Genomic DNA, 24,435 nt, shown 5'->3' on the forward strand with positions numbered 1-24,435 from the left:
ACAAATATGACAAACAAAAAACCAAATTTAAGTGATTGTGTAAGGAACAATATTGTTCAGTTTATTTTAAGCCACTACAAGGAAGGCTCTTTGAAGTTGGGTACACTTACAAAGGCAGCAACACAATTTGGAGTTCATAGAAGAACCATCACCACAATTTGGAGGAAAGATTCTAGGCGTGCTTGCCACTGTTCTTTCTCTTCCTGAGTTTCTAATGGCTTACGCTTCCTCACGTAGTTCCTCAAAAGCCTCCTCCTTTTGGGATTCCCAACGTTCATGGAGTAATCCTCGTCTTCGTCAAGTGGTGGTGACTGCATAAGTTTTCCGTCGCCTATTTGGACTTTTTTTCCGTCCAATTCACCACTGACACACAGATCGAGTGGTGGAGGAAGCAACGACGTTGTTTTGGTGTATGATTTAGGTGGAGTATTATTTAATTAACGGAATTAATATGACTATGCAACTTATTTGCATACAATATTTAAATATTTAATCTCTATTATTTTTTGGAATGCCTGGAATGATAATTCTTTTTAATACTTTCAAAATATATATATATATATATATATATATATATATATTTTGTGCATAATTAATTTGTTCAATAAACAATTTGAAATCTAAGGGTTCAATATTTGATATATATATATATCATATAGGGAAATTGCTTATGCTAAAAGATGTTCCAAAATTGGCTCAATTAATAAAAAAAAATATAAAAAAGAAAGAGGGAAGAAGGACTTCATTGAGGGGTTGTTTAGGAAAATTAATTATTCTGAGTGACAGGAAAGTTGTTACGAGTCTTCCCCTGTTCCACATATTCTTTCTCAAAATGCAAAATTGATATATTTAAAAAATATATCATTTTGCCCTCTTTTGAAGGGAATAAGAGGAAACCCAATATTGAAAAAATGACAAATTGCGAGAAATAAGAGATAATATTTAAAAAATATATCATTTTGCCCTCTTTTGAAGGGAATAAGAGGAAACCCAATATTGAAAAAATGACAAATTACGAGAAATAAGAGATAAAAAATAATTATTTTATTCTCCCTACCAAATTTCAACTCCCTATTATTTTTGTCTCAATATTCAACTATTTAATAACCAAATAAATTATAATTTTATTTAATATACTATGGTCTTAATTACTCTCTAAAAAGATACTAATAATTATTTTGTGATGACAATGATTCATTAATTAGAATATCATTTTAAGGTCAAAATAAACAATGAGTTGCTTCACTTTATCTATTTAAACAGCTCTTTCTCGAAGTATAGTAATCATATATAGATCTTGAAATATGTGGAAGTTGAAAGTTGGAGAAGGGAATGGAGTACCATACTTGTACAGCACCAACAATTATGTCGGGAGACAAATATGGGAATTCGATCCAAACGGAGGCACCTCGGACCAGATAGAGGCTGTCGAAAGAGCCCGACAAGATTACATGACTAACCATAACAAGGACATGTCTCGCGCCCTCCCCTGCGCCGACCTTCTTATGCGCATGCAGGTTAAAATGATTATGATCAGTTTTTTCTTCTTCATGTAAATCTCAAAAACATAACAATCATTTTCAACAACAGCTTAAAAGGGAGAACAGCCATATAGATTTGAGCATACCAACGGTTAGAGTTGGGGTCGGAGAAGAAGTCAGCTATGAAGCTGCCACGACGGCTTTAAGGAAAGGAATTCGACTCAACAGAGCAATCCAAGCCAGTGATGGACATTGGCCGGCTGAAAATGCCGGTCCAATGTTTTTCACTCCACCCCTTGTAATTAATCAATTATATATATTCATCTTTTTAAAAAAAACAAAAATGATTCGAATCTCTTCTTACAGATCATTGTTCTTTACATAAGCGGAGCCATAAACACCATTCTCACAGAAGAACACAAGAAGGAGCTTAAACGTTACATTTATCTTCATCAAGTAAATAAGCATATATATAATATATGTGCATATGCATGCAATTTAAATAAATTAATTGAAAAAAAAGATCATATAGAAAATGAATGAGTTTTAAAATTACAGAATGAGGATGGAGGATGGGGATTCTATATAGAGGGGCACAGCACCATGATTGGCTCGGCGTTGAGTTATGTGGCTCTTCGTCTTCTTGGCGAGGACCCTGACGAAGGAATTATGATAAGCCGAGCAAGAAAATGGATTCTTGATAATGGTGGCGCAACCGGAATACCCTCTTGGGGAAAGACTTATCTCTCGGTAGATATATAATTAATTTGATATTTTGGATAATTATATTTAATTTCATTTAATGTAACTATACAAAACTATTAAATTAAATTATATAGGTCCTTGGTGTGTATGAGTGGTCAGGCTGCAACCCTATTCCTCCTGAATTCTGGCTTTTTCCATCATCTCTCCCTTTTCATCCAGGTAAATATATGTTAAAATGATTTACTTCAAATATGGTTTTTTACCATACAATAAATGCATTTGCAGCAAAAATGTGGTGTTATTGTCGCACTACCTACATGCCTATGTCTTATCTCTACGGTAAAAAATATCACGGTCCCATAAATGACCTGGTTAAGTCAATAAGGCAAGAAATCCACACGAGGCCCTACCACGAAATCAATTGGAACCGAGCCCGCCACGATTGTTGTAAGGTCGGGTCCATTAAACATTAAATGTATAATTAACCTTCACCTAATATATGAGTTTTATTGTTTTGAATTTATTATACATAGGAGGACTTGTATTACCCTCATACAACTGTCCAAGATTTACTATGGGATGGTCTTCATTACTTGAGTGAACCGGTCATGAACCGATGGCCGTTCAATAAGATCCGTGAGAGAGCCTTGAAGAAAACGATCAAATACATGCGCTACGCAGCCGAGAACAGTCGATACATCACTATTGGTTGTGTAGAGAAAGTAAGTACTCCCAACATAAAATATATACACCTTTGAACACAAGCAAAATGAAACTAATATTTGGGTGGCACTTGAAATTAAGAGCTTGCAAATGATGTGTTGGTGGGCGGAGAATCCAAATGGTGATGAATTCAAATATCATCTCGCAAGAGTTCCCGATTACTTATGGCTTGCAGAAGATGGAATGAAAATGCAAGTAAGTTGCGTCATTTAATTGATTTTACAAATTAAAATGTTTGAATTAAAAAATTAATGGCAGAGTTTTGGGAGTCAAGTATGGGATTGTGCTTTGGCAACTCAAGCAATCTTGGCTAGTGGTATGGTTGATGAATATGGTGATACCCTCAAGAAAGCTCACTTTTACATCAAACAATCACAGGTTTATTTTTTATAATTCATTTTTATACTCAACATTTAATTAATTAATTAATTAAATCCCATTTCTTAAACTTAATCAAGATTAAAGACAACCCTGCTGGAGATTACGAAAATATGTACCGACACTTCACAAAAGGAGCATGGGCTTTCTCCGATCAAGATCAAGGTTGGGTGGTCTCCGATTGCACCGCCGAGTCATTGAAGGCACGAACGAATAATTAACACATCTTTATATAACTTTTTTTAAAAATAAAAGTCCAAAAAAGTAAATTGAAATGTTTTTTTTGGCAGTGCTTGTTAACACTTTCGCAAATGGCGGAAGAAATTGCTGGGCAGAAAGTTGACGTTCAGCGATTGCACGAAGCTGTTAATGTCATGCTTTACATGCAGGTTTGCATGCAAAATTCATAACCAAAGTTTAGCTTAATGAAGTTAATCTTATTTAATTAAGTATGTTTTTTTTACTAATTGTTTTCAAAACTCAATGAAGAGTCCTGAAAGTGGAGGCTTTGCAATTTGGGAGCCTCCAGTTCCACTTCCAATGCTACAGGTAATATTCTAACCATGCATGATAAATAAAGATTGCATTTTTATATGATCAATATATACATATATAATATATATAGATGCTTATAATTTATTTATTTATTTTCTTCAAATATTGTTGATCAGGTGTTGAATCCCTCAGAAATTTTTGCTGACATTGTGGTGGAGATTGAGTAAGCCACTCTAACCAATTTAAATATTCTCATTTTGCTTATAAGGGAAAGTTTTGTTTAAAAAACACAATACACAAATAATTTAAATTTATTCATTTTACTTATAACTAAACAATAATACATATAGGCATGGGGAGTGCACCGCGTCTATAATAAGCGCTCTAGTAAATTTCAAGTTTCTTCATCCTGGGCATCGCGAGAAAGAAATTGACGTTGCAGTTTCTAAAGCTGTGAGATTCTTGGAAGACAGACAACGTCCAGATGGTTCATGGTGGGCTTCATAAATAACCGCAAATGAAACAAAATTTATACTAATGGCTCAAATGTGAGACAAGAGATTACATTATTTTTTTATTATTTTTGTTTGGTTATAGGTATGGATATTGGGGAATTTGCTTCATTTACGGAACATTTTTCGTGGTAAGGGGTTTGAATGCATGCGGAAAGACATACAATAATTGTGAAGCCATTCGTAAGGGGGTCAAATTTTTGCTTTCGATTCAGAATGAAGAAGGTGGTTGGGGAGAGAGCCTTGAATCTTGCCCATCTATGGTAATTAATTAATTAATTAAGCTACAAACCTAGTTTACATTTATTCGGAGATTTTAATGTAACAAAATTAACAGAGATATCAGCCATTGGAAGGAAATAGAACAAATTTGGTGCAAACATCATGGGCCTTGTTGGGCCTTCTTTATGGTAGACAGGTTAACCATTTTTATCCCTTCATGTTTATTTATTTATCTATTAGAGCTAGGTTGCTTGTTTAATATTTATTGCATATATATATTTTTAACAAATGATTCAATTATAAAATCATGATGTATATAAACATTCAGGCTGAGAAAGATCCAGGTCCTTTACATAATGCAGCAAAGCTCTTGATAAATTCACAGCTTGATGATGGAGATTTCCCTCAACAAGTAATTTCAATATATATTTTAATTAATTCTCATTCTTTATCACTTTCCATTAATTTGTAATTTGTTTATGATTTGTAAAATTCAAACAGGAAATATCAGTAGTGTACATGAAGAACTGTATGTTACATTATGCCCAATACAGGAACATCTTCCCAACTTGGGCACTTGGTGAATACAGGAGGCGCGTTTGGCCAACCGCTTAATGAATTGATAAATTATTTTTCATTAATTGTGATTTGGTTCTTCAAATCTCTTATATCTCATATATATATATATATATATATATATATATATATATATATATATTTATTTATTTATTTATATATATATTTTATTGACTGTAAGTAACTATTGTATTAAATATGTGATATATAATTGATATGTATGGACATGTCCGAGAATTCCACGGGTAATGTAACCTACGCAATTATATAAGGAGGAGTGATATGGGAGGGAATTTGAGAGAGGGAATAAAGACTAAGAGTTGGAAAAATGATAAAATGTGAGGAGAGAAATTTTGTTATTTTTTTAGCTAATCAAATTGTGCCACGTCATTCTCTCTCCCAATCATTTCTCTTATATAAGTTCACTACTTTTAGGATCCCAAATTTGTAGTATATATATAATATTATTAATTATATATTATATATTATATATTATATATTATATATTATAAAATATCTGTTTTATTCGTGTAATATAATATTTATGTTTGTTAACTTTCTCTCCATATTATATATAATAATATATTATTTTTAATCCTATTATATTGTTTATATTGTAGTACTATTTCTATCTCAAATATATATTTTTTTTTTTATCATAAATCCAACTCTATTATTATTATAGAAATTAAAAGTTATCTTCAAGCTTATAAAGATTGTGAAAATCATATTTGATGTTACATTTTAATGTCCTTAAATTACATCGTTTCAAGATCAGTTTGAGTAATTTGAATGATACGAAAAATTCATTAAATTTTTATTTAATGGCAAATTAAAAAAATGTTAGTGAAGAACAACACCATGCTTGGCTCGGTGCTGAGCTATGTGGTTCTCCGTCTTCTCGGGGAGGGCCCTGATGATGACATTATGATAACTAGAGCACAAAAATGGATTCTCGATAATGGTGGCGCAACCAAAATACCCTCTTGGAAAAAGATTTATCTCTCGGTACGAAACATCCAACTGCTTTTTTGGTTTTAGAATTTTTATTTGAGTGCCAAATTTGAGTGACACGTTACCAAATGTTGTTCAAAGATTAATTAAACACAATATAGTGAGACTGTTGAAATATCAAGTTAATTCTTAAGATCTTACAATTATATAGGTTAATTAGTTTAAATTTAAGTAAACTCTTACGATTTTAAATTAACGATAATAAGTTTTTACGATTTTACGTTTAAAAAAACAAATTTATATTAAAATTTACAACATAAAGTTATTATTTATTCAAATTAATTAATTAATATAATTAGTTTTTTTATAGTATTATTTAATTATTATTAATTTTTTAATTAATTTTATTATAAAATACTTAATTATATATAAATAATAATATATAACTATTATTTTTTTAAATTAAACTCTTACAATTTTTATTAAACTATGTTAACAAATTAACGTAAACTCTCGATTTTGACAATCTTAATATTTACCCGTATTTATCGTTAATAAACTTGAGCTTTATTAATAATCGTTTATTATAATTGGGTTGTTGCTTGGTTTACCTAGGCTCTACTTAATCACATGATTTATTGGTTTTCAAAAAAAAATGGATATATATATATGTAACATCCAAATTTTCAAATTTTGTTTACATTAGTGCAATAAATAGGTTACATTTTGTCAAAACTTAATAAACACAAATAAAATACTTTAATAAATTTGACTCATTTATATGAATAAATAGAATATGATATTCTTCTCATATATATATATATATATATATATTACTAATAATTAATTTAATATTTTGAATAATAATATTTAATTAAATTATACAAAACAATTACAGGTCTTTGGTGTTTATGATTGGTTAGGCTTCAATCCTATTCCTCCCGAATTCTGGCTTTTACCATCTTTTCTCCCTTATAACCCTGGTAATTACTAATTAAGCTTTTTTTTATTATTATCTTAATTTATTCTGGAATGGCTAGCAGACAAATGATGTAGAGTATATATTATTAGTGTGAATGATCCATTTTTGGTCATCAAGAGTTATAAAAAAAAAAGAAAAAAAACAGCTATTGCATATGCCTATAAGATTCAAATTCCCTAGGGTCTTATAATTCAATCACCAAACCATACATTAATAAAGTATCACATTTGTAAAAGATATATTTAATATTTTAATTTAACAATTTTATTTTAAAATAATAAAATATTTTAATTTTTTGAAATAAAATTAATAATTATATATATAATCTGTCAATCATAATTTCCAATAAATATTTTTAAAGAAACTTTTTAGTAAAATAAAAGTTTTAATATATATATATATATATATATATATATATATATATATATATTTAATTTTTTATTTAAAAATAAGAAATAATAAAATATTTTGAAAGTATGATTTTTTTAATAAAGTTAATAATTTTAATTTATATATATCATCTATTTATAATTGTTAAAATCAATGATAATTTTGAATAGATATTTTTATATAATAATTTAATTTAAAGTTTTTTAATAATTAAAATTTCTAATTTCTAATATATATATATATATATATATATATATAATATTTTATTTAAAATAACAGTTCACTAATCTTATTAAAATACATAATAAATGAGAAGTCTTCTATAATTGTTTCTTCTTCTAATTTTATGAAGCTAATAGAACTCACACTCATCTCCACTTTTTTTCAATAAATTCTATCTGTTTCTATACATTTTCAATATTTTAATTTAAAGTTTTGATTTTTGTTAGTGTATTAAATTTTCTAAAATTTGTTCTCTATAGTTACCGTATAATAAATGCAGCAAAAATGTGAATTTATTGTCGCGCATCGTATATGCCTATGTCTTACCTATACGCTAAGAAGTATCATGGGCCCATCACCGATCTTGTTAAGTCAATAAGGGAAGAGATCCACACGATGTCCTACGGCGAAATCAATTGGAACAAAGTCCGCAACTATTGTTGTAAGGTTGATCAATAAGTTTAACATAGTTATTAGAAGTTTAATGTTAATATTAACATTTGTACATTAGAAAATAACTCTAGAAGGTTATTGTTTTGGATTATATATATATACACATAGGAAGATTTGTACTACCCTCATTCCACTGTCCAAGATCTTCTATGGGATGGACTTCATTACTTTATTGAGCCGGTTATGAAGTTATGGCCTTTCAATAAGATCCGAGAAAGAGCCATGAAGAAAACGATAGTTCACGTGCGCTATGCTGCGAGAACACTAGCTCGATACTTGAATACCGCTTGCGTAGAGAAAGTAAGCCTGACCAAACTCTAGACATTGATATATATATACATACACAAGTCTCATGGTCATTAAGACTGTAACTCTCACGACTATTTTCAAAATAAAAACAATATTTATTTTTGGTTGGCTTTAACAGAGCTTACAAATGATGTGTTGGTGGGCGGAGGATCCAAATGGCGACGAATTCAAGTATCATCTCGCAAGAGTTCCTGTTTACTTATGGATTGCTGAAGATGGAATGAAAGTACAAGTATGTCGAAATATTTAAGGAACACCATTTTATTCTAAATAATGAATTTTAAAGAATCGTGGTTTTGAGCATTTTTTTAAGAAAAGAACAAAAGTTTGAGAATAGAGTTAATTGACAGAGTTTTGGGAGTCAATTGTGGGATTGTGCATTGGCAACTCAAGCAATCTTGGCTAGTGGTATGGTTGATGAATATGGTGATACCCTCAAGAAAGCTCATATTTTCATACAACAATCACAGGTTTAATTTTTTATAATTAATTTCCTTATTTTCTTTACTCATTAAATTAAATCCAATTTCTTAAACTTGATAAAGATCAAAGAAAATCCTGCTGGAGATTACAAAAGCATGTACCATCATTTCACAAAAGGGTCTTGGACTTTCTCTGATCAAGATCATGGTTGGGCCGTCTCAGACTGCACCGCCGAGGCATTGAAGGCATGCATGCACGAGCATATTTAATCGTTATAAATTAATTAGAAAGATTGACATAATTAAATTGAATTAATCACCACATGTTTATCTTAATCTGGCAGTGCTTAATCACACTTTCGCAAATGCCCGAAGAAATTGTTGGGAAGAAACCCCACAAAGAACAATTGTTCGAAGCTGTTAACTTCATGTTATACTTACAGGTATATACTATATATGTTAATTAAACACATTGATCAAATTATCATTATTATGATTTTTCCTAATTAATTTATATTGTTTTCAAACTCAATGCATGATCATGAAGAGTCCTGAAAGTGGGGGCTTTGGCATTTGGGAGCCACTAGTTCCACTTCCAATGCTACAGGCAGATTAATTAAAATTTCAATTTATGATATAAATAATTATATATAGATCTTAGCTAGCTTATAATATATAATTATTTTCTCAAAAAAATCTTCAGATGTTGAATCCCTCGGAATGTCTTGCTGATATTGTGGTGGAAATGGAGTAAGCAATTACCAAATTAAGACAATTTATATATCACCATTTCAATTTCTTATAATTAAACAACATATAGTTAATTCTTATCCTTTTTGTGACGTGTATATATATAGGCATCTGGAAAACACCGCATCTATAATAACCGCTCTAGTAAATTTCAAGTTTCTTTATCCCAAGCATCGCAGGATTGAAATTGACATCGCAGTTTCAAAAGCTGTGAGATTCTTGGAACACGAACAATGGCCCGATGGTTCATGGTGGGCTTGATGATAATCAACATTAAACTAATTAATGGCTAAAATGTGCGATCATTAAAAATATCTAACATTTTTGTGTGTATATTTGTATAGGTATGGATATTGGGGAATTTGTTTCGTATACGGAACATTTTTTGTGGTGAGGGATTTGAATGCCTGCGGAAAGACATATTACAATTGCGAAGCCATTCGTAAGGGGGTCAATTTTTTGCTTTCGATTCAGAATGAAGAAGGTGGTTGGGGAGAGAGCCTTGAATCTTGCCCATCTATGGTAATTAATTAATTAAATCATATCACAGACTTAGTTACATTAATTGGGTGATTTTAATGTAACAAAATTAACATGCAACATTAATAGACTTATCAGCCATTGGAAGGAAATAGGACGAATTTGGTGCAAACATCATGGGCCTTGTTGGGCCTGCTTTATGGTGGACAGGTTTATTTATTTATTTATCAATTTAGGTTGTTTGTTTTAGAAATTTGGAAATAATTGGTTTATATATATTTATAGCAAATGACTGAATTATAAAATCATGATGTATATAAATAATCAGGTTGAGAGAGATCCAGGTCCATTACATAAAGCAGCAAAGCTCTTAATAAATTCACAGCTTGATGATGGAGATTTTCCACAACAAGTAATAATTCAATTTTCATTCTCTATCTCAATGAATTTGTGATTTTATTTATTTATTTTATTATAAAATGAAACAGGAAATAACGGGAGTATCCATGAAGAACTTAATGCTACATTATGCGCAATACAGGAATATCTATCCAACATGGGCACTTGGAGAATATAGGATGCGAATTTGGCCGACCGTTTAATTAATTAACTAATCAGTTTCATTCGAGATATCTACTAAGCTGAAAGAGGGAATAAAAATAACACATTATAAGTAATATTGTTATGAAATGCTCGATCATTGATACACTTGTTAATAAAAACACTATGTTTGTTCTTTTCAATGTGTGATTTTATGCATATTTTGGAAGAACTTAGGCTTATTTCACTATTTATGGGTTAATTGTATTCTATTTTATTTTTACATTGTTATTGTTTTTATGTCTCACTTGTATAAAAATGATTTAATACAAAAGAAAAAAATATTTGATTTTTGTGTGCATTTATCATTTGTGTCTATTTATGAATTGAGGTGGGTACAAGACTCAGTTTGGACAAGGCATTTTAAAGGAGGAGTGGGGCGACAGGTAGAAAAATTAGAAAAGGGAAATACGTGACATTATATCCCTCTTCTAAATTTCCTCTCCTTATCATTTTTCTTTTTAAAGAATTGAAATTGATGTTTCCTTCTTAACTTGGTCATATTGTGGTTAGAAAATATGTTTTTTTCTTTATTTTAGCTAATCCAGGGGAGTGGCAAAGATTTAGTTAACAAAAACATTTCATCTAATGGATATATGTCGTCTAAACCCTTCAACATGGTGAACTTAAGTCATGTCGCAACGACAACTTGTGGAGGTAATTGGTTGTGGACATGATTAGTTATGTTTGGAAGTTGTTAATAATTTTTTTTGGAGGAGAATTATAGTGACACTTCACAACCATGGTCCCCATTGGTGGAAAATATTATAGAGGCTCGTTTATAGCATTATGCTATCGTCGTCCCTAATAGTTTTTAGAAAAGCAGCCACGACGATAACATAACGGTGTGGCTAATAATCTATAATATCCGTCGTTGATAGTCTTTTAAAAAAGGGCGGGAAAACCTAAATTTTAGTGACGGCGTTGACAACGAAAACCGTGACTAATAATAATTATCAACCACGGTATAACATCGTTGTCGCTAATATATTTTATCCACCACGATTTGTTGGTCACCGTCGCAAATAATAATTATCAATCAGTGTAACTTCGCATCGCCAAATTTCATTAACATTGTTAATAACTCTAATTTTATTCATGCCGCTTAAACTGCTGGTTAAGAATCTTATGAATAATAAAATCAAAATATTGAGGTCTTTATAGGTACTTCTACATCCTACTTATAGCCCATGACCATTTATTGTTTGCACCACTAGATTCAACGTTTATTAATTATCATAAATACTTACAAGTCCGAATTCAACTATTTCTATATTTTTATATATATTGAGGTTCTTGAATAAATGATGAAAGAGCTAGAATTCTCTATATTGCCTAACTAAAAGTTTTATGATTTCATTCAAGCCAAATAACCCACTGAAAAAATTAAGTTAAAAAGTCAAGTCATAAAAAAAATTCAGAGTTATCAACTTATAAGAATGGTCAATTCATATATAGCATATATATATATATATTAACCTACTTTACATTCAAAAGCTATATGAAAAGCACAAGTTGTTTTCACATTATGGGTACATTAAAATATTAAACAACAAATTTAGACCATTAAATTTATTCAAAATAAAATAATTTCAAGTATTAAGGGGTTTAAATACAAAAATAATTGTTTGTGGATGGATATCAAAATCTAAAAAATTACATGAGCTTATTTATGACTTTTTTTTCCATGTATTAATTAAGTAAAGATAACAAGGATAATGTTTTTTTATACATTTAACTAATTTTTTTTTTATGATCTTAATTGAAATGGTTTATTGTATATTTATTTTTGTTAGAATTTTTTATAAATTTATTTTTGTTTGAATTTAGATCATAAATATTTAAACTATTTAAAATATTATAAAATCATTAATTTGAGTTAAAAATAGATAAAAAAAAAATCATTGTATCTCTGATATATTTATTTTCATATTTTCTAATTTATATTGCGAACAAATTTTTTATATTCATCTTTAGATGATTTCTTCAATTTCATTCTCAAGTGTATGTTCCATTCCATTTTCAAATAACAATGTTTCAGACTAAGATGGCGACGAAATTGTTCCTCGTTCGTCTCCTTCATATTTAGGTATGGTGTGTTTGTGTCATTGCCTCAAAATCACATTTGGGGTTCATATTTAGATATTCCTATAATATGCATCAATGATTTTCAATCAATTTGAACAAGACTGTTAAAATCTCGAGTTGACTCTTAAAATATTACGATTTTACGATTTTACATTAGGTTAACGAGTCTGATTTTAAGTAACTCTTACGATTTTAAATTTACGACAATAAGATTTTACGATTTTACGAGTTTATAAATAATTTCGATTTTACGATTCTATACGATTTTATTTTAAAAAAACAAATTTATATTTAAAAATTAAAAAATAAAGTTATTATTTATTTAAATAAATTAATTAATATAATTAATTTTATAATTACAATTTTTATAGTGTTATTAACTTATTATTATTTTTTAATTAATTTTATATTAAAATATATAATTTTTTAAATTGACTAATTATAAAATATTTAATTATATATATAAATAATAATAATAATATAACTATTATTTTTTCAAATTAAACTATTACGATTTCATGTAAACTCTAGATTTTACGAGTTTACAACTAGCTAACGATTTTACGTAAACTTTCGATTTTGACAACTTTGAATTAGAAAAAACAAGACAGAGAGGGGAAGACAAATATAATCATTAAAAAAAAAAGTTATTTTTCTTTACTACTTTCTCTTCTCTCCATAGATTCCTAAGTTTAGGTATTTTCATCATTGATGAAGATACATTCTACATATATGCATTATCTTTAATGATAATGTTATTTTTAAAGGTTTAGGTAATATGTTAGATTATAAACTTTAATTTTTAAGAACACTGTGCAATTCATTTTAATTAAGTGATAGTGGATGGTTTAAACGACTTAAGTGTCCCGTATTTTTTACTTCATTGAAGAGGTTTTTCACGCTAAAGTTCGTTAAAGTTTGTGTGTCTTTATATTATTTTACTTGATTAGTTGATTGAATATTGATAGGTTTATAAACGTGACATTAAATAGAAAAAAATCGTTATTATTATTTTTTTTGATTTTTTATCATCAACTTATCTTTAATCAGTAAAAAAAATATTAATATTGAAAGAGAGAAAAATGTTTGATAGTCATATAATTAAAATATAATATTTACGATAGAGACTATGAAATATAATATTGTAATACGAAACCCGAAATATGTCTTGAATCGGTCGGTCAGACATGACTTATACTAAAATAACGGTTATCCCTTTATGAGAATAAATTTGACTAAGATTGAATATAATTTGATTTGAATATGAAGTGAATTTATGAGTCGAAATAAGCTCTAACCAAAATCTGAGAAATATAACCTTGTTTAAACCTTAGGTGATTGATGGCTATAAATTAATTATCAAAATAGTTTAAATTTCGAACCTAAAACAAAAATTGTTCGTATTTAAAGTTATATTTTTTCCATTTTGTATTATTTAAATAAATCTAATTAATTTTAAACAAAAATAAATACCTAATGAGCAATTTCAAATAAAAATAAATATACACTTAGTCATTTGAAAAAGGTTGGAAAATATTTCAATCTTAATTAAATTTATCTACAATATTATACATATTACCAAACTTATTTATATTTTATATGTTAAGCTACCTAGATCCAAAGTTAAATTTAGAATATTATTTAATTAACGGAATTAATATGACTATGCAACTTATTTGTATACACTATTTAAATATTTAATCTCTAATATTTTTTGGAATGCCTGGAATGATAATTCTTTTTAATACTTTCAAAATATATATATTGTGCATAATTAATTTGTTCAATAAACAACTTTTAAATCTAAGGGTTCAATATTTGATATATATAAGTTATTAAAAGTCAAATTTAATGTATAAAATTGCTGATATTATATTATATATATATATATATATATATATATTATATAGGGAAAATGTTTATGTTAAAAGATGTTTCAAAATTGGCTCAATTAATAAAAAAAAATATATATAAAAGAATGAGGGAAGGACTTCATTGAGGGGTTGTTTAGGAAATCAATTTTTCCAATAACTTGAGTGATATTGGAAGTTGTTACGAGTTTTTCCCTGTTCCACATGTTCCTCACTATATGGAAACCGACATCCACTAAAAAAAATGCGAAAAACAAGTGAAAAAAATATTTTATTTTTTCAACTTATATCACGATTATTCTCTACTACCAAATTTCATCTCCCTATTATTTTTGTCTCAATATTCAAGTATTTAATAACCAAATGAATTATAATTTTATTTAATATACTATGATCTTAATTACTCTCTATAAAGAAATACTAATAATTATTTTGTAATGACAATGATTCATTAATTAGAATATCATTTTAAGCTCAAAATAAACAATGAGTTGCTTCACTCTATCTATTTAAACAACTTCTTCTCGACGTATAGTAATCATATACAGATCTAGAAATATGTGGAAGTTGAAAGTGGGAGAAGGGAATGGACCATATTTGTACAGCACCAACAATTATGTGGGGAGACAAATATGGGAGTTCGATCCAAACGGAGGCACCTCGGACCAGATAGAGGTTGTCGAAAGAGCCCGACAAGACTATAAGACTAACCATAACAAGGACATGTCTCGCTCCCTCCCCTGCGCCGACCTTCTTATGCGCATGCAGGTAATGATTATGATCAATTTTCTTCTTGTAAATCCCATAAACAAATTAATTAATAACAATCATTTTCAATAACAGCTTAAAAGGGAGAACAACCATATAGATTTGAGCATACCAGCGGTTAGAGTTGGGGTTGGAGAAGAAGTCAGTTATGAAGCTGCCACGACGGCTTTAAGGAAAGGAATTCGACTCAACAGAGCAATCCAAGCCAGCGATGGACATTGGCCGGCTGAAAATGCCGGTCCCATGTTTTTCACTCCACCCCTTGTAATTAATCAATTATATATCCATCCTTTTTTTAAAAAAAAAACAAAAATGATTCGAATCCCTTCTTACAGATCATTGTTCTCTACATAAGCGGAGCCATAAACACTATTCTCACAGAAGAACACAAGAAGGAGTTTATACGTTACATTTATCTTCATCAAGTAATTAAGAGCAATTTAAATGAATTAATTGAATTCATATAGAAAATGAATGTGTTTTAAAATTACAGAATGAGGATGGAGGATGGGGATTCTATATAGAGGGGCACAGCACCATGATTGGCTCAGCGTTGAGCTATGTGGCTCTTCGACTTCTTGGCGAGGGCCCTCACGATGGAATTATGATGACCCGAGCAAGAAAATGGATTCTTGATAATGGTGGCGCAACTGGAATACCCTCTTGGGGAAAGACTTATCTTTCAGTAAATATACAATTCATTTGACATTTTGGATATATATATATATATATATAATTTAATTATACAAAACTATTAAATTACAGGTCCTTGGTGTGTATGAGTGGTCAGGCTGCAACCCTATTCCTCCTGAATTCTGGCTTTTTCCATCATATCTCCCTTTTCATCCAGGTAAATATGACTTAAATATTTATGATGTTAAATGATTTACTTAAAATATGGTTTTTTACCATCCAATAAATGCATGCAGCAAAAATGTTGTGTTTATGTCGCACTACGTACATGCCTATGTCCTACCTCTATGGTAAAAAATATCATGGTCCCGTTACTGACCTAGTTAAGTCAATAAGGGAAGAGATCCATACGATGCCCTATCACGAAATCAATTGGAACCGAGCCCGCCATGATTGTTGCAAGGTCGGGTCCATTAAACATTAAATGTATAATTATTAACCTTCACCTAATATATGGGTTTTATAAAAAAAAATTATTTTGAATTGATTATACATATATATAGGAGGATTTGTATTACCCTCATACAATTGTCCAAGATTTACTATGGGATGGGCTTCATTATTTGAGCGAACCGGTCATGAACCGATGGCCATTCAATAAGATCCGTGAGAGAGCCTTAAAAAAAACGATCAAGTACATGCGCTACGCAGCTGAGAGCACTAGATACATCACTATTGGTTGTGTAGAGAAAGTAAGTAAATTAGAGGGTTATTTTTTTGAAATATATATATATATATATATATATATATATATATATATATATATATATAACAATTTCATTACGTAAGTTTTTAATATTGTGATAATATCTTAAAAATATATTATTATATATATCTTTAACCAAAAAATTGTAATTAATATTTTGGTGTCCCTCGAAAGAGCTTGCAAATGATGTGTTGGTGGGCGGAGGATCCGAATGGCGACGAATTCAAATATCATCTCGCAAGAGTTCCCGATTACTTGTGGCTTGCAGAAGATGGAATGAAAGTGCAAGTAAGATAATTTAATTGATCTTACAAATTAAAATGTTTGAATTAAAAAAAAATAATGGCAGAGCTTTGGGAGTCAATTGTGGGATTGTGCATTGGCAACTCAAGCAATCTTGGCTAGTGGTATGGTTGATGAATATGGGGATGCCCTCAAGAAAGCTCATTTTTTCATACAACAATCACAGGTTTAATTTTTATAATTCATTATTGCTCTATTCATCATTTAATTATTAATAATTAAATCTTATTTCTTAAACTTGATCAAGATCAAAGAAAACCCTGCTGGTGATTACAAAAAAATGTACCGACACTTCACAAAAGGGTCTTGGACTTTCTCTGATCAAGATCAAGGTTGGGCCGTCTCAGACTGCACCGCCGAGGCATTGAAGGCATGCACGAAGATATTTAATCGTTACAAATTAGCAAAATCTAGTGACATAATTAAATTGAATTAATCACGACATGTTTATCTGGCTGGCAGTGCTTAATCACACTTTCGCAAATGCCCGAAGAAATTGTTGGGAAGAAACCCCATGTAGAGCGATTGTTCGAAGCTGTTAACGCCATGCTTTACTTACAGGTATATTTATATATATATGCACATATTAATTAAACTCATTGATCTTATTATAAATCATAATATTGTTTTCAAACTCCATGCATGATCATGAAGAGTCCTGAAAGTGGGGGCTTTGGCGTTTGGGAGCCACCAGTTTCACTTCCAATGCTGCAGGTAAATTAATTAAATGGGCAATTCGTGATATAAATAATTAATATATATATATATATAGAGAGAGAGAGAGATATTAGCTATAGCTTATAATATATACTTTTTTTTTCTTCAAATATTCTTCAGATGTTGAATCCCTCAGAATGTTTTGCTGACATTGTGGTGGAGATGGAGTAAGTAATTATCAAATATATATCACCATTTTAATTATCTGGCCATTTCCTAAATGTGAATTAATAGCCAATGTCACAATGTATTTATAGGCATGTGGAAACCACCGCATCAATAATAACAGCTCTAGTAAATTTCAAGTTTCTTCATCCGTGGTATCGCAAGAATGAAATTGACATTGCAGTTTCAAAAGCATTGAGATTCTTGGAACGTAGACAATGTTCCGATGGTTCATGGTACGCGTGAAATATAATAACCATATATGATTATATGAAGATTGCTGGAATTTGCAATAATTAAGAATACCTAACAATTTTGTGTGTATGGTATATATAATATTGGTTTAGGTATGGATATTGGGGCATTTGCTTCATCTATGCAACATTTTTCGTGCTAAGAAGTTTGAATGCGTGCGGAAAGACAAACGATAATTGCGAAGTTATTCGTAAGGGTGTCAATTTTTTGCTTTCGATTCAGAATGAAGAAGGTGGTTGGGGAGAGAGCCTTGAATCTTGCCCATCCATGGTAACTAGTTAATTAAGCCACAAACCTAGCTTACTACATTAATTTGGAGATTTTAATGTAACAAAATTAACATGCAACATTAACAGACATATCAACCATTGGAAGGAAATAGGACAAATTTGGTGCAAACATCATGGGCCTTGTTGGGCCTTCTTTATGGTGGACAGGTTTATTTCTTTGTTTTAGTTTTAGAAATTTGGAAATAATTGGTTTATTATTTATTACAAATATATTTATAGAAAATGATTCAATTATAAAATCATGATGTATATACATAATCAGGCTGAGAGAGATCCAGGTCCTTTACATAAAGCAGCGAAGCTCTTGATAAATTCACAGCTTGACGATGGAGATTTTCCTCAACAAGTAATTAATAATTCAATTTTCATTCTCTATCTCAATCAATTTTTAATCTGTTTATTTATTTAATAAAACGAAACAGGAAATAACAGGAGTATACATGAAGAATTGTATGTTACATTACGCACAATACAGGAATATTTATCCAACATGGGCGCTTGGAGAATATAAGAGGCGAATTTGGCAAACCGTGTAATTAATTAACTAATCAGTTTCATTTGTTGAATAGTTTAATAAATATTGACAAGTACTATGATCCAATATTTAATAATTATGTGATCAAAGCACGTATTTCACAGTGATTATTTTGTAGAATAACCCCATAATCTTATTATTAAGTGAACAAAGAGTCTCTTCAAACATCATGGGCCTTGCTGGGCCTTCTTTGCCGTGTTTAAATTTAAAATGAAAAATAATTTTTTTTAAATCCTAATTCATTTGATAAAAGGAACCGTACAGTTTACTATGGAGATTTTGGTGAACAAGTAATTTACATAAAAATATATTATTTAGAATATCAGTCATGACATTACGTTGTCGTGGCGGATAATCTATTAGTAGGACGACGATATCATAATGTTGTGGCTGATATTATAGATTATCAGCCACGGCATTATGTTATCATCGTCCCTAATATACTTCAGAATATCAGCCATAGCAATTAGGCGTATCCAGGATTTTAAATCTTTCCAGGCTAATTTTTTATCAAAAAATCTATTCGGGCTAAACAAATGAAATAAACCAAGTATACAGTCACTAATACTTTTCAGCGACGGGAAACATTAATAACGACGGTAATTTACCGTCGTTATTGCCAAAACATATAAAAATTATTTTGGTCTACCCGGGCAAGTTTACACTTGGATCCGCCCCTGACAGCGATAGCATAATGTCGTGGCTGATAATCTATTATTAGGGACGTCAATAACATAATGTTGTGACTGATAATCTATTATTAGGGACGACGATACGATAATGTCATGACTGGTAATCTATTACGGCGATAGTATAATAACGTGGTTGATATTATAGATTATCAGTCACGTTATTATGCTATCGTAATCCCTAAGACCATCTCCAACTGAAAAACCTATTTTCAAACTCATTTTGGTGTAAATGTCACATTAAACAGTAATTCTACTCCAACTGAAAAACTCATTCTCAAACCCAAAAAAATATTCTTATAATATTCTTTCTTATATCAATTTTTATAACTTTTTAATATCACTCATATTTTTTACAAACTTATAAATTACACTTATAAATTACACCACAGTATTATAATATCATCCAAATATTTTAAACTTAAATATAAATTACTTACAAAAATTTATTAAAAATTCAAAAATTACAATACACGAACAAAAAAAAATACATATGAGATTGAAATAAAAAATTATTTGTACAAATAAAAAAGAGAATAAAAATATTGTAATGTATTGCATTATTGTAATGTATTTGGTAATTTTTATAATTATATATAATATAATATATATATTAAAGTAATTTTTTTTAATATTATTATAATTTTTTTTAAATATTATTATAAATTTATGTTATATAAAAAATATTATATAAATCAATTTAATAATTATATCAATAAGCTCAATGTAAAATATAGAATAAAAATAAAAATATTAACAAATAAAACATATAAATAAATAAAATAAATAAAATATATAAACAAATTAAAATATAAATAAATTATATAAGTAAGTTTAATATATAAAATTAATTAAGTAAAAGTTAAAGGGCTAAAATACAAAAAAATAAAAATATATGCGATTGTGAACCGTAGCAACGCATATTTGCTTTTTTTGAAGAGGGAAAATGAGAAATCTCATTTTGAGTTTGGTTTTGCAGTTCGGTTGAAGGAGAAAACCCATTTTGGGTATGGGTTTCCAGTACTATTGGAGTTGCTCTAATAGTCTTTAGAATATTGGAAAACTTGAATTTTAGCGACGGTGTTGACAACGAAAACCGTGGCTGATAATAATTATCAACCAGGGTGTAACTTCGTTGTCGCTATTACTTTTTATCAACCACAATTCTTTGGTCGCCGTAGCTAAATTATAAGCCACGATGTAACTTCGCCGTTGTCAAATTTCGTTGCTAATAACCCTAATTTTACTGGTGAACGCTTAAACGGTTTTGTTAAGAACTTATGAATAATAAAATCTCGATCTCTAGATCAGAGAGAGGAGAAAAAAAAAACATTATCAGATTCAAACTATGAAATGAGGAGATTGCATTATAACCTAATTAAGTTAATCAAACTCCAAAATTATAGAACGTTTGACTAGATGAATTTATCTATAATTAATTAATAATTAGACGTTATAACTAGATCGGCTTATGTTGTGTTTATACGTACAAAAAAAATTAATTAGTATTAGTATGGTAAATAATAAGAATAATAGTAACCGGTAAAAAGTTTGGATAGGCTTGATAATATTTGGGATGGACATGAATAAAGAAAATTTATAAATAATACTTTTTTGCATTTTTTTTTATGATCAGATAAATAAATAGTGAATTTATACTAATTAAAAATAAAAATAATAATTATAATATATGTACAGTATAAAAATTCATAATATAACTGAAAAAATTTCTACACAATATATATTTATTAATAATAATAATAATTGGACCTTTATAGGTAGGGTCTATTTATAGGTTGTCTTTTGTACATCATTAAAAATTTAAAATACTTCTACATCCTACTTATAGCCCATGACCATTTATTGTTTGCACCACTAGATTCAACCGTTTATTAATTATCATAAATACTTACAAGTCCGAATTCAACTATTTCTATATTTTTATATATATTGAGGTTCTTGAATAAATGATGAAAGAGCTAGAATTCTCTATATTGCCTAACTAAGGCCTTGTTCGGATTGAGGTTTTTAAAAAAACCTAGAAAATGAAAAAATGTAATGATTGGTGATAATTTTGAAGAGGTAATGATTATTTTTGGTAAAAAAGACTTAAAGGGTATTGATATATATGAATAAAATAAAAAAAATAATAATTTAAAATAGAGGGTATTTTAGTATTTTGATTAATGAAATGAGTGATATAATTGTTAAGAAGTGATTGATTAGAAAATTGATTTTGGAAACCAGACCTAAGTTTTATGATTTCATTATTCAAGCCAAATAACTCACTAACAAAATTAAGTTAAAAAGTCAGTCATAAAAAGAATTTCAGAGTTGTCAACTTATAAGAATGGTCAATTCATATATAGCATATATATATATATTAACCTACTTTACATTCACAAGCTATATGAAAAGCACAAGTTGTTTTCACATTATGGGCACGTTAAAATATTAAATAATAAATTTAGACCATTAAATTTATTCAAAATAAAATAATTTCAAGTATTAAGGGGTTTAAATACAAAAATAATTGTTTGTGGATGGATATCAAAATCTAAAAAATTACATGAGCTTATTTATGACTTTTTTTTTCCATGTATTAATTAAGTAGAGATAACAAGGATGATGTTTTTTTATACATTTAATTTTATTTTTTTTATGATCTTAATTGAAATGGTTTATTGTATATTTATTTTTGATTGAAATTATTTCTTTTATATTTCTTTTTATTTTAATTTAGATCATAAATATTTAAATCATTTAAAATACTACAAAATCATTAATTTGAGTTGAAAATAGACCACAAAAAAAATCATTATATCCCTGATATATTCATTTTCATATTTTCTAATTTATATTGCGGACAAATTTTTTATATTCATCTTTAGATGATTTCTTCAATTTCAATCTCAAGCGACGATACATTTGTTCCATTCCATTTTCAAATAACGATGTTGCAGACTAAGATGACGACGAAGTTGTTCCTCATTCGTCTACTTCATATTTTTTGGGGGAAAAAATGCTTAGTGTCATTTCATTAAGAATTCCCAAAAACGGGGAAAAAAACCACGAGTTTAAAAGATCATTCTAAACAGACCTAAAATGATTTTGAAGTCGTAACATTCTGAATAAAAGCTAAAAACGTAAATGAATTATCTGATTACAATGCTTTCAAATCTAGTGTGTTTAAAAAACGGTAAATTTTAGTTCCTGCAGATATTCCAGTTATGCTCCGTACTTGGATTCTTCTTTACGTTCACACGAGGGCGCTGCAATTCGATACAATATTTTTCCATAACTCTTCAATGCTCATGTGGGTTCTGTCATATACCTTTGCATTTTGTTCTTGCCAAATGTTATACATCACTACTCCAAAGCCGCACTTGAACGCGCTTGTTGCAAATCTATTTCCTTTGGCTTTGAGTAGTGTTGTTTCTTTGATTTCATTCCATTCGCTCGGGAAACTGATTAGCTCTAGGCTTTTATAGAATCTGTCCCAAAGTTCTGAAGCAATACAGCAACTCCCGAATAGGTGATCTATGGTTTCTTCATTTCCTATGCATAGAAAATAGCTCGCGTCCGGGATGCTCATATACTTGCTGATACGATCACAAGTGCTGAGTCTTTCCTAGAAGGCGAACCATAGGATGAACTGGTATCGAGGGATAATCTTCGTTGACCATACAAGACGAGCCCATTCTACTTTCTGCATTTTTTCCCGGGTTACCTCCAATATTTTCTTCAATATCAGCTTCTCATTTTCCTTAGCTTTCAATTCATGAATATCCGGTCTTTCATGTAGTTGTATGTTACTTATATGATCAAGTATCCTCTTTCCTTTTCAAATTCTTCTTAGGAGCGAGTTCTAATTTCTGTCTTTGATGTCTCTAATTTTTGCGTTTGCGTAGTCTCTTCTGATACGGGTATTTTGAAACTCCTCCTTATGGATGATAGGCTGGTTTTTGAACTAGGGGTCGTTCCAGAATAGAGTTCATTTCCCGTTCCCTAGCCGAATGTCGTAAAGATCTACAATATCGCTTCTTAGTTTAAGAATCTTTTTCAGAGATCAGCTCATACCTTCGTGAATTTTACAGGTCTAGATGCTGGTTTTTTGTTTAATAAACCTCGTATGCATCCAATTGATCCATAGTGACTCCTGATTGCGCTCCAAATCCCATAGATGCTTGAAGGTTAGAGCCTTGTTCCACTCGATACAACTCTTCAAGCCTTTTACTCCTTCGTCCTTCGGTTTACAGAGAGCGGTCCATTTGACTTTCTTTCCTCCTCTTCCGCTACTGCCCTAGATAAAGTTCCTCATCGGCGTGTCGAGCTCTTTCATTACCTTCTTCGGAATGACCATCCGTTGCGCCCAGTAGCCAACTATGCCCATGACCACGGTTTTAATAAGTTCGATCCTCCCTGCATAAGAAAGTTTTTTCGCTGCTCAGCTAGATATCGTGTTTTTTACCTTTTCAATCAGCGGCTTGCAGTGTGAGATCTCGATTTACTTCGCAGTTAACGGAATTACTAAGTACCTTACGGGAAAGTTGTCTTCCTTGATGTCCATGATGTTGAAGATCCTACTTTGTTTCGTCATTCACGCCTCCATAAAATGTCACACTTTTTCTTTCATTAATAGTTAAACATGTAACCTCAGAAAAGAACGATAGTGCAGCCCTAATAGTTTTAATGGAATCA

General features: G+C 29.6%; 1 protein-coding gene and 1 pseudogene across 3 annotated transcripts; both read left to right on the forward strand.

The window, feature by feature from the left end:
* Positions 1 to 1,268: 1,268 nt before the first annotated feature.
* LOC124911317 (dammarenediol II synthase-like) lies at positions 1,269 to 19,152 on the forward strand. 3 transcript variants are annotated; one of them, XM_047451786.1, is made up of 18 exons: positions 1,269 to 1,517; positions 1,591 to 1,779; positions 1,848 to 1,937; positions 15,875 to 16,066; positions 16,147 to 16,231; positions 16,311 to 16,477; positions 16,578 to 16,766; positions 16,955 to 17,068; positions 17,130 to 17,249; positions 17,331 to 17,453; positions 17,546 to 17,644; positions 17,738 to 17,797; positions 17,921 to 17,967; positions 18,058 to 18,201; positions 18,313 to 18,490; positions 18,577 to 18,657; positions 18,773 to 18,856; positions 18,933 to 19,152. In XM_047451786.1, the coding sequence occupies exons 1-18, from the start codon at positions 1,305 to 1,307 to the stop codon at positions 19,044 to 19,046; spliced, it is 2,289 nt and encodes a 762-aa protein (XP_047307742.1). In that variant the 5' UTR covers positions 1,269 to 1,304; the 3' UTR covers positions 19,047 to 19,152. The 3 variants fall into 3 exon arrangements, with proteins under 3 accessions (XP_047307742.1, XP_047307741.1, XP_047307743.1); XM_047451785.1 differs by lacking the exons at positions 15,875 to 16,066; positions 16,147 to 16,231; positions 16,311 to 16,477; ... (10 more) ...; positions 18,773 to 18,856; positions 18,933 to 19,152 and adding exons at positions 2,040 to 2,231; positions 2,321 to 2,405; positions 2,472 to 2,638; ... (10 more) ...; positions 4,845 to 4,928; positions 5,018 to 5,173; XM_047451787.1 differs by lacking the exons at positions 1,269 to 1,517; positions 1,591 to 1,779; positions 1,848 to 1,937 and adding exons at positions 15,143 to 15,381; positions 15,457 to 15,645; positions 15,717 to 15,806.
* Positions 5,951 to 10,668, forward strand: LOC124911321 (annotated as a pseudogene).
* Positions 19,153 to 24,435: the final 5,283 nt, after the last annotated feature.

Source organism: Impatiens glandulifera, chromosome 8 (assembly GCF_907164915.1).
Source record: "Impatiens glandulifera chromosome 8, dImpGla2.1, whole genome shotgun sequence".
NCBI classification, from domain to species: domain Eukaryota; kingdom Viridiplantae; phylum Streptophyta; class Magnoliopsida; order Ericales; family Balsaminaceae; genus Impatiens; species Impatiens glandulifera.